Consider the following 14806-nt stretch of genomic DNA (forward strand, 5'->3'; position numbering starts at 1 on the left):
ACACAAACAGAAAGCCCGTGTGGTTCCCGGCACACCATTTGTAAGGGAAGAATATTTGTATGACCCGCACAGTTCCTTCGAAATAGAGAAAGATACGTGACTGCTGGAGCAAACCTAGGAGAGCCTGGGCAGACGGTGGGGGACGGGCCGCACAGAGAGCTCCCTCCTTATTGCTCCCCCGGGAAAATGTGGGTCGGCCGAGTCACAGAGGAGCCCCGGATGGCACCGTGACCCCAAGAGCACACACCTGAAATAAAGTGTTAGAAGCACCAAATCCCCTCGATGGTGCCAGACGCACCAAAGCACGTCGTGAAGCAATACCATGGGCCAGATGCTCCCGGGGGCACAAGAAAGATAAAGGGGGTGTCTTCGGGATGGTGACGTCACAGGTCACGTCGTGTAACCACAGATGGGAGGCGTCGCCCAGGTAGCGGCTGCTTGTCCAGGGACGTGAAGACCCATGATGGTAGGTAGGACCAGTTTCGGTAACAGCGACCACACCCTCACGGATCCGTCACCAAGAGGGAAGCAAGGACAAGGACTCCACACAGCCGGACCTCATTAAGTTAACGGAAAGTCATCGACTGCCCCGGTACACCCCCCCCCCAAAAGACCGGTTGCTATAACCACAGCAGCAGCAGGGAACCATGGGAGCCACCGACACTGCCCAGCGACCGCGTGGAGGGGAAGGCATCGAGAAACCCAGAACCCCGCCAAGCGGTTCGCCTGGCCTCTCAACTGCCCCCAGACACCTCTCCTCCCACCACAAGCCCCACAGGGACCCGGAGGGCCCCAGAGGCCCCAGGGAACATTTCCTGCATTGCTTGGCCTGATTTCTTTTCGGGCCCTGGGCTGTCCGACCACATCAGGTGGTGCGCCCCAAACTCGCGGAGGCAGGAATACACTGACCTCCACAAGTAATTAAGGGGCCCGATGGATGGGGCGGAAAGGGGCGCCCCATCCAAGGTTAGCGCATGAACGCTAACTTGACAAAGTTCCAGCCAGCTTGGTTAGTTTAATTAGTTACAATCAGAGACATGACTTGAAAAGGGCAAGACGAGATCCCAGATTAAGTGCGGCCCGTGCCCACGTGGAGACCGTGTGCCTCGCGCCCGCCACTGAGTGGGGGCTGACCCAGCAGGGAGGCGGCGGCGGGCAGGGGCCGGTAAAGGGGTAAGGGCACACCAAGACCACCGCCAGGTGAGTGCCACACCATCACTTACGTTGATGCCAGCCAAGAAGGAAATAGAGCCTCTCAGTTTAAACTGACGTGAACCCAAGACAGAGCTACGAGCGGCAGCGAGCCTCCGAAACACTGGCACGGCCCAGCGGGCACCGCGGAAGCCTCTCCAGCCACAACACACAGACGCACGCGGCCACGTCGTTACTGTCACCACTCAACGTACAACACAGTCTCGAGAGGTCAGGAAGGTTTACAGGCAAAGCTGATTTTGCAACTTACGATAAAATCACAAATGTACCCAAGAGCCTCTTAAACTCTGACATTAAAGAAAGCGACAATTGACTGCTTTTAATCCTTACCCAGCCAAAGATATTTTGGGTGGTCCTGGAAGGGTGGATCCCGAAGGGACAGTAGACCCGTTGACTATGGATGGTAAGGCTCCGTTATCGAGCTGTATAAAGTGAAAGGCAAGCGTATTTCGAATTAGTGCGTGTTTTAAAAGTTCCGTCCCGCCAACCCCTAGGTACAGACAACAGTGACTGGTGGTTACATCACGATCACTTTACAACGTCACCTATCACCTATCACCACCACGACCCCACTGACACCGAGGGGGCTCCGGCCAAGGCTCCTCAGCAGCAGTCGGGGGGAGCCCAGCCCAGGTCTCCCACACCCCCTGGCCACAGTGTGCCCGGGAGGAGAAGGCCCTGCCTGTGCGGACCAGGGGGCGCTGGGGTGGGGCACAGCCACGGCTGCCCGGGTCCTGCACCCCCACACAGGGGACAGCCATCGGCCGACCGGCCGGGGACACTGACACGGACAGCTTTTTCGTTTTTAGGACTGCGAACTGTGAAATAAATTCAATTGCAAGCTTCCGTAAGCTGGAGCCGTTCTTCAATTATGATTACATTCTTGGTATAACATAAGAGATCTTGACATCCGAAGTCTTATCGACCATTAGTTTTTCATCTATATCGTCAGTTTCAACAAATCCAGACACAACGTCACAGCCCCGCACCCTCCACGCCCTTTGCCTTCTCTGCTGTCATTCACCCTTCTCTCTGTGCCTCCTTAGCGTGGCTCACAGAGGGTGTTCCAGGGGAAAGGAAAGGGCGGCAAAGTCAGCAATGACCTCACTCTCTTCTCAGAAGCCCACGGAAAAGTCAAGTTCTGCACACATTTAGGTTTTGAGATGATTCGTATATATCACACCTCAAGAGCCTATCCTTGTCCCTTCCTCTCCCGACAACTTGCAATTAAAAATTAAGCTTTCTATAAAAAGTACGGTCTGGCAGGGTGCTCGCCTGGCTGGCTCAGTCGGTGGAACATGTGACTCCTGATCTCGGGGTTGTGAGCTCGAGCCCCACCTTCGGTGTAGACTCCTTAAATAAATACAACTTTAAAAAAAAAAAAAAGTACAATCTTAGAGAAGCAAATGCTTTATTCACTCTCGTTTTCTCTCTTTTGCCTCTTGTTAAACCGTGTGTCACTACAGGCTGTGGGGCTTGAAGACACTGAGAAGCCACCCCGGGTCCCACCTTCTTCAGCACAGAGCCCCGTCCTCCGGGGAACCTCCCCCAGGGCCCCTCTCTTCCACCTGGGGCTCTGCCCTCCTTGCTCGATTGCCAGGAGGGAAGTGCCCACAAGTTCCTGAAACTATCCCTTTCCTGTCACCCAGACACCTGTCAGGCCTGTGTCCCCAGTGGCGGCCCAAAGTTTTACATGCTTTCGGAGAAAGGACTTCCCGATTCTCAGGATCGAGGCAACTCTGTGCACAAACCAGGCACAATTTCTCTTCCCCCCTTTGCTTATTTATTTAGCCCCAAAGCAAAGCACAGAAGAGGTAGCTTCAGGGCCGCACGGGGGGTAAATCTAGAGTGACTTTGTGCCAGAACCCGTGACCTTCGTCAGCGAAGGCTGGCCACCCGGGAGTGAGGGCGTGATCTTGCTAAACCGCAGATTCTGGGCCAGTGAGTCTGGGGCAGGGCCCGAGATCCTGCATTTCTGGCAAGTTCCCAAATGATGCCCAGGCTTCTGGTCCACACAGCAAACTGAGTAGCGAAGTGCTTCAAAAAATATACAGAATCTGGGAGCGCCTGGCTGGCTCAGTCAGGGGAGCATGTGACTCTGGACCTTAGGTTGGTGGGTTCGAGCCCCGCGTTGCGGGTAGAGAGGCCTCCAAAACAAAATCCTTCAAAATACACACACGGACTTGGGGTTTCGCAGAGAAGCGGCAAATGCGTTGCTAAGATGATTGCCTCAAGGTCCACACCGGAGAAGAAGTCAGGGCAGCCGACGCGGGGACAAGGACACAGCCACGGAAAGATGGGGAGGAGGTGGTCAGAAAGGAGGTCGTGGCCCAAAGGGGCACAGACAGCGGCCGAGACAGGACAGGAAGGCCGGGGGCATGGAGGCCGCCAGGAGGCCGGAGGCCTCTGTCCAGGGTCGGCAGAGACTCTGCACCCGGCGCCCAGAGGACCACGGCCCGGGATCTCCCGCACGGACCAGTCCTCTCTCCTCCTGCCTCCCGTATCGTTCGAGAAATAGCGATTTGCTCCCTCAACAAACGCCCACTGCCTCACCGCTCTCCTCTGGTCTCGGGGCCTTGAGTGCCTTCTCCACCCCGGCGACCCCTTCCCTCCAGCCCAGGCCTTCCTCCCCTTCCTCACGCTGGCCTACAGACCCGCATGGACGACTCCCACATAACACGGTCCCTGGGGCGCCTCAGACATCTCCTGCGCGACGCGCCAAGCGCAGCTCCTGGTCCCCCTCCCAAAACGTGCACCTCGCCCCTCGGTGGAAACGCCGACTTTCCATTTGTTCAGCCCGAAAACCTCGCAGGGACCCTTGCCTCCTCTTTCCCTCACTTCCCTTACCCAGCCCATCACGAGCCCTGCTGACGGCGTCAGGGGACGGGGACGCTGCTTCGGCTCCCCGGCCCCCCCGCCCCGGCCCCTGCCCCTCCCTGGTCCTGTCCTTACTTATCTCCCCCCCCCCCCCCGCCACCGTCCCCTTCCGCTACCTTCTTTCTACCCACTCCAGCCCAGCTCCCTCACGGCCACCTCCTCCCTGTCTCTACAGCAGGATGACCCTGTGCTGTGATGTTCTGCTTTCCTGGAAAGTTCTCCCACGTGATAGTCACAGGGCTCACCCTCTCCTCCCTTTCAGGCTTTTGCTCGACTGTCACCTCGGTGGAGCCGAATGTGACTGCCCTCCTCCCCAGCGGACTTCCATACCCCTACGCCCATCCTCCACTCTCCTAGCATCCGTTATAAATCGTTACATTTGCCTGGTGTCTGTCTCCCACACTAAAATGTAAGCTGCAGGGGGCAGACTCACACGCTTTCTTTTCTTCCCTTTAATTTTTTTTTTTAACGTTCATTTATTCTTGAGACAGAGGGAGACAAAGCATGAACGGGGGAGGGGCAGAGAGAGAGGGAGACACAGAATCTGAAACAGGCTCCAGGCTCTGAGCTGTCAGCACAGAGCCCGACGCGGGGCTCGAACCCACGGACCGCGAGATCATGACCTGAGCCGAAGTCAGACGCTCAACCGACTGAGCCCCCCCAGGTGCCCCCTAAAAGCACTTTAAACTTTAAAAAAGCATTTCCATTACACCAAGGAAGCTGAAGCACATTCTATACCAAGTGGGCAGCATGTGCTGGTAAATGGCTGGGCCACAAAGGACAAGTTCAACAAACGGGCAGAGGGACGGTCTAGAGGCCGTAGCAAGGGCACGACAGCCCCCACGGTGGGCACAGAACTGTGTCTCAAACTCACTCCACTCCCTCCCGACCCCCGGGGTCTGACCCAGCGGCGAAGGTACGGGGTACTTGGTAAAGGTTTCAGAGGATAGATTCTATTTCCTGAGTAAGTCCAACCTCGACAATTGAAATGTTAGGAGAAAGTAATGCCCAACTGTATTTTTTTTAATTTAAAACAATGACTCACTTGTGTAACGAGATTCAATTTTGCTGGGACTGGCAAAAATCTTCCTACTAAAGTAGTCATTGGTTTAGGGACATCTGTAAGGAAGACAATTAAAATTAATTGGCAACATGCATTGTTTCTTTTCTGTTTGCACATGGAAGAAAGAACAAACATGATCACGAATCACGGATTTATCGTGTGCAAAATCGTTTAAACTTATCTTGATCCCATTTGGTTTTTTACTCTGTAAAACCTTTGGAGTCAATGTATTTTATTTTATTTGTTTGCTTATCACACCCTTTTTCTTGGTCATAAAGCTACTTAAGCTCCCAAGGATAGTCGACTATATTCAACACACACACACACACACACACACACACACACACACACACACCTCTGTTGCCAGTGCCCAAGTTCCCAAACTGTGTGCCAAGGTGCCCTCAGGTACCACAGGGAGTCTCAGCGTCGGCACACTTTCAGAGGAAGCACAGCGACATCTGTTGGACACCACGCGAACTACTTCCAATTTATGTGCATTCTCTTTTCAAATGGCTACTCTCTTGCTAGGATGTAAATACGTATAAGGCTATTTGGACCACACTCTTTAACTACCGGCACTGATAGTATCTCTCTGGTCTAAGGGGGCTACGAAAAACACTCCCCAGGCGTTAAGAGCCCTGAAGATCTCTGTGTGCGTGAGTCCATGTGGAAGAAGAAATGTATCCTGGCGTCCTGAATCACTTAACCAACTGAACACATTTCTTGCTCCTGGCTTATGCGGCCTTTGAGTGACGTTATCTTGAGACTCTGATAACAGGATGCACTGATTTTATGCGGGTATTTAATATGTGCGTGGGGGCAGGGGGGTTACGATTATGTGACAAGGAAGCAGATTTGGAGAACATTACATAAACCCTCTCCTTCTGTGGATCTAAGGGCATTAGGATTTTGTCATGTTCCAGAAGGACGGGAATGAGGAAAGCACCCCTCTCTGCCTGTGTAGAGGATCAGACGCCTCTCTGACCTACAGGGAATGGAGCCAGAAGATCCGTGGGCACGTAGCAAAGGGCTTCTAGAAGACAAAACCCCAACCCCAATCCTGTATCGTTGAAAAGCAAACGTCTTGAAGGCATTTTGTCTGTCCCTAAATAAAGACAGGATGGGGTAGGAGTCATGATATTTCTTTTGGCCATGAACTCCAAAGTTCCACCGAAATGACATCTGTATTTATTCCTGATTTAAATTATTGGCAGGTGCATCACGGGGAACAGAGTCAACATATTGTATCAACTTTGTGCGATAACAGATGTAATCAGACTTCTTGTGTTGATCAGTTCCCAGCCTATACAAACGTCAAGTCACTACGTTATTCACATGAAACTAGCATAAGATGGTTTGTGAACTATACTTCAACAACAACAAAATAAAACAAAAATAAATAAGTCATTGGCAAGGTCAGTGAAACATCTGATAATAACATTCTTTCTGGTTAACTCCAGGTTTAGAATAACGATCGCGTACGTGATCCACACAGAGAGGCCCAGTTCTCAAGAATGAGTGTCTAACTTTTGTAAACCCAATCCTAAAGCGATGTCATTTATTCTTTCTCTGATCATGTATAAGTAATTTGGGGAGAATCAAGTGCTTATAGGTCATTAATTATGATGATGCCCGTTTAAAGATGTTTCGGAGCGAGTGGCAGCAAAATCAGCACCGGCCATAGTTATCTCAAAGCTCACGGGGATTAAAGCCCAGCCATAGTTCTCATTCATTACGTGAAAACGTTCCCATTAAAACGTGTATGGTTTATACCCCACCTGAACAGTCAGCCCCCACCCAGTGTGGGGAAGTTTGGTATTTCCGCCCAGTCCCCTGTAGACACACCCACCCGTCGGTGACAGCAGTCGCCTCTTGGGACCCCCAAGGCTCTCTGCAGCCAGCAACACGAGGCGGTAGCCGTCCAAGAACACAGCGCACATCAGTTCGTCTACACAGATTTGTTTTGTATTCCTACTTCACCCACAAGGGCTGTGAGACTTGCCACACTGCCCGTTTCACAACCTAACTGCCTATTTCGCATTTACGCTACATCCAAAGCCAAACGCACTCACTCACAACTTACGCACAACGTAGGACACAATTTTCGTAGGAGTTTACTCTGTACCTGACTGTAGGTAATTATTTTGGTCTGGATACTGAGGAACCAAATGAAGCGCTTTTAGCTCTCTCGTGCCAGAATTGTCTACACACAGCATTTGTGTGCCCCCTTTCAACTGACAGATCACCTAAAATGAGAAATAATGATCAGGTTTCATTTTTAAAAGAGAGCCAGTAATAGGAACCTAGAGAACCTCAAATCTGAGAAAGTGACTTTAATCCAGAATTTCGGTTTTAATGGAAAACGGCAAACTAGAGATCTGTTCTCGAGTTCTGACTCTACGACAACATGCTCTCTGGAGGCACCGCCCCCCGCCCCCCGCCCCCGGAAGCGTGTTGTGAGACACGTCCGGCGTGCTGACGGAAGTCTGCTGACGCCTTACCCTACGGGTGCCTGCCCGCGGAGGGTCAGGGTCAAGAGCAGGCGACCATGCACCAGGGCTCCCTCCACCACCCTTGGGCCCCACTGTCAGCACGAATGAAGAGTGTCGCGATGGGCCCAGTGCCAGCCCCGTCCAGGTCCAGGTAACCGGAAGAAAGACTTTGTCCCCCTGACTTCATCTCTGGAGCTGGTCACACCCGTAGGATAATCTTTAATTTTATGACTTGTTCTCCCCTGCTATACACATATATTTATCATTCTTGTACACGTGTGTTTTTTTTTTCTAATGTTCATTTATCTTATTCCCTGCAAGCACCGTTTAGAAAGGCTAATCCGGGGCGCCTGGGTGGCTGGGTCGGTTAAGCGTCCGACTTCGGCTCAGGTCACGATCTCACGGTCCGTGAGTTCAAGCCCCGCGTCGGGCTCTGTGCTGACCGCTCAGAGCCTGGAGCCTGTTTCAGATTCTGTGTCTCCCTCTCTCTCTGCCCCATCCCCACTCATGCTCTGTCTCTCTCTGTCTCAAAAATAAATAAACGTTAAAAATAAATAAAAATAAATTAAAAAATAAAAAAAAGAAAGGCTAATCCAAGAAGCCGAAGATTCGAAGAGGCCACGTCAGTCTTCCCGGGCCTGACTGGCACTCTCAGATCACCCAGTTGGATTCAAACCACCGACAAATCCTCGGCGAGCCAGGTGAGTCCGTCAGTCAAAGACATAAGTCAAGCAAAGCACAGACAGAGTCCTCGCTGGGTGCGGTCCCATCCAAGCCTTTACGGCATGAATACAGAAGAGAAGTCGTGGTTTCTGCCCACGCACAGCTTCTAATTCTGACGGTCAAACCACAGATACCCAGAGAAGCTGTGGTTTCTGACTTTAAGTCGCCTTTGGGTTTCCCAGACAGGAAAACCTGAATAAGCATAAAGGACTGAGGTTACCGGAATAATGCACGTTGAGCCTTGCAAATGCTGATCACTGGGTCAAAACTTTACATCACCCTGACATTGGCTAAGTGGCCAGTATTCATGTTTCGTTGGAATTTTATTTGTATTCAGAGGATAAAGCCCTAGCCCCCCCCCCCCCACACACAGGTGCACAAAACTGGGGGAAACGTCCAGAGTGGGCTCTGCCGTGTCCCCCCCAGGAGCGTGCCCAGGCTACTTGGTCATCGGGCAGCACTGGAAGAGTTCCCATCCTGCTCGCCTGGTCCGGGCATCCTGGGAAAGCTCTGCTCTCAGAACGCGTGGGCCTGAGTAAAACCACAGAGAGGCAGGGGCTAGTGTGTGCCCCAGCTAAGCCCGGGTCTGTGATGAGCTCATTTTCAAGTGTTTCCTAGTTCAAGTCTGTGCCTTAGAGCTTAGGCCTCCTTTCTCAGAATAAAGAGCCGCCACGGAGAAGGCAATCTCTGTCTCTGGTTCCTTGGACTCTTTGCTAGAGGAACAGGCGGGCCCCGATCCTCGGGCTCCCCTCCCTCCGGAGGCCTCACCACACGGAGACCCGGAGTCCCAGATGTACCATTGGCAAGCACACCACGTAGCATCTCTGTTTGCTGAACCGTGAAACGTAGATAAAAATTATGTCTCCCCTACAGAGTTGACAGGAGGATTAAATGGAAATACAAAGTAACACCAGCACATAAACCACAGTCATGCGAGTATTACTTGGCATTATTAGGAATGTGGGGGCAGGCAGGAAGGGAAACAGCCACCCCGGAACCCCAGCACCGCCCGCCCAACCACAGGGCTCTGCAGGCTCCCCGGTCCCTGGGCCACCCCCGGGGTCTGCACTGGCCGAGGGGACTTGCGGTTACCCTCCTTGGCAACGCGGCAACGCCCTGACCTTTGTCTGGTCTGCTACGACCCGGGCAAGGAGGATCTTGGAGACGAACGGAGCCCTAGCAAGGTCCTAATTACGTCCCTCTTCTGCGAGATGAGACAGCCAAAAAGGCGGGGTCGACAAGTAAACAGGATGAAATCAACGACTCCTGTTGACTTGGCGACGATCGGAGTCAAACGTTTAAGATCCCGTTAGACACATTTCTTTGGCATCGTTACCATTGGGTTAGAGTCTTTCTTGAGAGAGCAGCCGGCGGCCTCCTCTGCTTCCTGGGATGACTCAAACGTGTGACAGGGTTCGGGGCCAAGGGCGTTCTGAAAAGTTGCCTCCTCTGAGTTGTTACTTATAACTGCGCCACCGGCTTCCTTTATTTCCACCTAAAAAAGGCAAGTTTTGTCTTAGAGATCACACCGTGGACACAGGGGTTCATGGCTGCATAATACGGAAAATTCTCTGTGGAAGTTGCGTTTTTTAAAGTAAAGAGAGCCCTTCCCTTTCCTTCTGCCCCTCACTGTCATTCTCCCTATGGGGGGCAAGGGGTGAGGGGGTGGGAGGGGTGCGATGAGCCATCTGACCAGCGTCGCTGGGGAGTAAGGACCCGGAGGACTGAGACCCTCTGCCCTCGACTGAGGTACCCCGGGTGTGGAGCTGTGATTTCGAGGCGGCGCTCATGCTGTTTCAAACACACGTCGTAAGGACTTCCCGGCTGGCCGGGGTGCCCCTGGAGCTGCTGGACGGCCCCCCACCCTGTAAAGGAGCTGACAGCCCTGTGGGACCTCCCTCAAAATGGCCTCAAAGGCTGCCCCTTTCTCCCCGTTCTTAGAGCGTGCTCATCAGGTTGTATTTAATGTTTCAGTTGACTATTTTGTTTTGTTTTTTCTCGAGACGCCCACAATCCCCGCTGATGTTTCAGTAAGGTTGAGAACGCATTTACGGCCAAACTTACAATTACACAGTAGTGCTCTCCTGACCGCGTGGCAGGACGATCACTAACAGGAAACACTGAGGTCAGGGGCAACTGCCAACCGTGTCTCCAAGCCACGCGCGGGAACAGCTGCCCACTCAGTGGCACGGGGCACCACCACCAGAGAGGGGGCGAAATGCCAGGGGGACCACTGAAAATCAATGCAATTTAAAAACCAAAAAGACTCCTGGGGACCCTGGAAGGCTCAGTCGGTTACACGTCCGACTTCGGCTCAGGTCACAATCTCGCGGTCCGTGAGTTCGAGCCCCACGTGGGGCTCTGTGCCGACAGCTGGGAGCCTGGAGCCTGCTTCCGATTCAGTGTCTCCCTCTCTCTCTCTGCCCTTTCCCCACTCACACTCTGTCTCTCACTCAAGAATAAAAAAATAAATAAAATAAAAACATTTTAAACAAAAGACTCAGTGGTTAAAGAAATTGCCATCAGATTTCACTATTCCAAAACCAGGAGGATTCTTCCTAAAATTTGCCGAGAACACAGTGACTTTCCAAACTAGGTCCCTTTAGGGGGCAGCACACATTTCCTCGGGATCCTTCGTTGCCTTTAAAAACTGACTTGTTTCCTTTCGGCAAGAACAAAGCAGAAATCACCAGTGGTTCTAAAAGGGGGCGGTCGGCTGACAATTAGCGGGAGTTTATGTAAACTGGGATTCGTGTTACATGTGCCCGAGGAACAGCCCCTTAGCAGCAGAAAGCAGCTCTCACATTTTGATTCCACGATTCCATGAAAACTCAACCACACTGCACTTTTCACAGGCACTATTAACACTAACGTCAACAGGGGCCTCTTTCCTAAAGCCAGTGACAGCAACAGGGCCCAGGACCACGCGCTTCCTGGCTCCTTCCCTCTGCTGCCCTGTGCTCTCTGCAGCGTTAGCCCACCTTGGAACCAGGGCCCCAGGACCCGACTCTCCTGAATGGCCCGCTGGGGAGCCGCCACCCGGCTTCCAGAGCGGGGCGCTCAGTTGAAGGCGTGAATCCAACCAGGGATGCTACGAAAGGCTTGGGGGGGGGGGGGGTCTTGGGACGACCAGTGTCACTCTGTCTGGGACAGGGTGACACAGCCTTTTTCCCACATGGATCTTACTGGAATCACCCGGACACCGGGGTGGGCGGCTCCTTCCCTGGCCCAGGCGCCCAGGGGCAGGACGGCGGGACTCCTGTGCGGGGCCAGCAGGGAGGACAGGAAGTGGACGTTGTAGGCCTGCGGCTGCGGGGCCACGGGCAGGACGGCGTCTTCCAGGGGGCTGAGGTCGGGGAGGCCGGGGTACTCCGCCAGCATCTCCTGGGCGTGGTCGCCCCCCGCCAGCTCCGCTTTGCCCTGGGTCTCACAGTCCGCCTGCAGCGGGGGGCTGAACGCGTGCAGGAGGGGCTCCGTGGGGTCCGCGGGGCTCAGGTACGCGTCTTGAAACATGTGGAACTCGCCCTCCTCGTGCTTCACCACCACCGGGGCTCTCAGGGTGAGGTTTTCGGAAACAAACGGACTGTCTGCGCTGAAAAGGTCTGTCACCATCTCCTCGGGACTGGACATCCCGCCAAGCAGAGGGGCCTCCTCCATGTCTGCTGAGGGGACCTCGGGCCGGGCGTCGCCCTGTACCCCTCGCCGCGCGCAATCCGGCCGGGAGCCAAGCACCTGCACACACATGGCCAGGTGAGGGGGGTGCGGCCCCGCCCTGACCCCGGGGGTCCCTCCATCCCCCACCCAGGGCCTGACCCGGGAGAGGTCCCCCCATCCCTAAGGGCCTGACCCGAGAAAGGTCCCCCCCGTCCCCAAGGGGCTGACCCGAGAGAGGTCCCTCCTCCCCCCCGTCCCTGAGGGCCTGACCGGGGAGGGGTCCCTCTGTCCCCGAGGGGCTGACCCGAGAGAGGTCCCCCCGTCCCCGAGGGCCTGACCAGGAAGAGGTCCCTCCATCCCCGAGGGGCTGACTGGGGAGGGGTCCCACCCGTCCCAGAGGGTCTGACCCGACAGGTACCCCCGTCCCCGAGGGGCTGACCTGGGAGAGGTACCCCAGTCCCCAAGGGGCTGATCAGGGAGGGGCCCCATGGTTCCCAAGGTGCTGACCCAGGAGAGGTACCACCATCCCCGAGGGGATGACCCGAGAGAGATCCCCCTGTCCCCGAGGGCCTGACCAGGGAGAGGTCCCTCCATCCCCGACGGGCTGACTGGGGAGGGATCCCACCACTCCCCGAGGGTCTGACCCGACAGGTACCCCCATCCCCGAGAGGCTGACCCTAGAGAGGTCCCCCCGTCCCCGAGGGGCTGACCCGGGAGAGGTACCCCCGTCCCCGAAGGCTTGGCCCGAAAAAGGTACCCCCATCCCCGAGGGGCTGACCCAGGAGAGGGCCCCCCGTCCCCGAGGGCCTGGCCCGAGAGAGGTACCCCCGTCCCCGTGGGGCTGACCCGGGAGGGGCCCCGCGGTCTCCGAGGCCCTCACTAGGGGACCCACGGTCCCTCTCCCCTCCTGCAGGCCCCTAGGCCGGGCCCGGGGACCGCGGGGATATCGATGTCGCCTGACGTTTCAGTTGTCGGAGGGGGCGCGGGCTCACGCCTCTTCAGGGGGACGCACCTGGGGCCGCGGGGGCTGCGGGAGCGCGGATCCAGGATGCGGGGCGGGGCGAGCGGGCCCCTCACGTGCCCGTGGCCGTTGGCGGTTGGGACGGGAACGGGGCGGGGCAGCGGTGGGCGGGGCCGCTGCGTGGGCGGAGCCGAGCTGCGGGTGCGTCAGGAGGGGGCGGGGCCGGCTGCTGGGGGGTCGGAGGCGGGGCGGGGTGAGGGCCGGGGCTCCCGGGGTCCGCAGCGCCAGGCTCACAGGGAGAAACTGAGGCCCTCAGACCAGTCTGACTTGTTCAGATCGACATTAAGGTAGATTTTTTTTTCCTTAAGTGAGTAATACATAATCTCTCCTACTGAAATATTTAAACATTACAAATGGAGCTGAAGTTTCCTGAAGCACCACGCCAGTCCCCAAAGGGGATGCTGAAGTCGGCTGTGTATCTTCCCAGCCCTCTCCAGGGCCTCACTGACACGGGCACGTGTCGATGAGCTTACTCTCCTTCTATGGCTGAAACAATCACACCACGATGAAGTTCAGCGGAGGTCGGGGCAGGGCTGAGAACGCAGTGGGGCTTCCCGAACTGTAGGGATCTGGAAGGCAGCCGATGCGAACAACAGCTAAGAGCTCGAAGAGCCTGTGACCAAGCACATCAGCCCGTGAGGCCCTGCCGTTCACTCTCTCGTGACAGACATTCGCAGAGCCGCTCTGATCACCAGGCGTGTGCAGCCACCTGTGTGAGTCACCAGCCAGCCAGACTCAAAGACCCAGGAGCTCTGGAACACTCCTAGATGTAATGCCGGCCCGGCTGGGTCAGCCAAAGCCAGAGCCATCTTGTTCCTCAGGCCTGGGCCCAACTCCACCTCCTGTTTGAGCCAGCTACGTCCCCCTACTCATGACCCTCTCGTCTGCCTTGGGACACCAAGGGTCCTTTGAACGGCTGTCTTGGTTCTCTCCTCCCCCCACCGGATCCGATCTCCACCACCGCCAGAACCTGGTGGGGCCCCCGCTCTACCGAGCAGAGCTTTGCACGCAACAGGCACTCAATAAAGACTACTGAGAAAATGAATTCGTGCATTGACCGAACAGATATTTGTTGAGCACCTACTATATACGAAGGACACTTCCAGGCGTGGGGGCGGGAAGGGAACGCATAAAGGGATGAAGAACAGAAACCCACGGCCCACAGCAGCTTCCTTTCTCAGCGAGGCCCGTGCATCTTGTGATGTGCACTCTGCCCAAGCCAGGCCATCGGCACAAACCCCTCACCTCTGTCTCCAGGGCCTGACTTCTTCCTTCGTCCCTGACTCATAGCCTCCTTATCAACATAAGGGAAGAGCCAGGAGCAAACACTGGGATTAATGTTTTATTAATGATAACATTCATCCTGCATTTCTAAGATTTACATCCAAAAGAGCATATTGTATTTACATGCAACGGACAGCCCAAGGTAACAAATTCAAACCACAGCTCCTTTAAGAAAAGACTATGGCTTATTCCACGTTAAATTAAATACGTAATACTCTTCCCTCCTCCTTGCAACATGTACAATAAAAACCCACTCTCCTTTCTTCCAGGAAATATAAAATTGCATTGATAACTGCACTGGTTAACGACAGGTAATTACATTGGAAATATTTAAACCTGAGAGACAAGCCCAAATAGGTATTAAGTGCTACGGGTCAACATTCAAATTCACATGCGAACGCGAAGGGAATGCAGACTTGTCAGGTCAATAGTGCAGGATTTAGGTGGCTCTGACAGTCGCCGATGCCCCCGTGATTGGAA

General features: G+C 54.8%; 1 protein-coding gene across 7 annotated transcripts in view; it reads right to left on the bottom strand.

Annotated features, from left to right (window-relative positions):
* Positions 1–13112, bottom strand: part of TESMIN (testis expressed metallothionein like protein) — a 40838-nt gene extending 27726 nt beyond the window's left edge. For 3 of the 7 annotated variants that reach the window (XR_006208349.1, XR_006208348.1, XM_042958477.1), the window contains exons 1-6: positions 12868–13027; positions 11554–12099; positions 9704–9862; positions 7278–7398; positions 5135–5208; positions 1543–1634 (exon numbers count right to left, since the gene is read on the bottom strand). Coding sequence is in view for 5 of the 7 variants with exons in the window: in XM_042958477.1 (XP_042814411.1) it covers positions 1543–1634; positions 5135–5208; positions 7278–7398; positions 9704–9862; positions 11554–12024 (917 nt within the window). In the remaining 2 variants the exon portion in view is untranslated. The other 4 variants (XM_042958476.1, XM_042958474.1, XM_042958475.1 and 1 more) reach the window with 4 other exon arrangements.
* Positions 13113–14806: the final 1694 nt, after the last annotated feature.

The sequence above is a fragment of the Panthera tigris genome, chromosome D1 (genome assembly GCF_018350195.1).
Source record: "Panthera tigris isolate Pti1 chromosome D1, P.tigris_Pti1_mat1.1, whole genome shotgun sequence".
Lineage (NCBI taxonomy): Eukaryota > Metazoa > Chordata > Mammalia > Carnivora > Felidae > Panthera > Panthera tigris.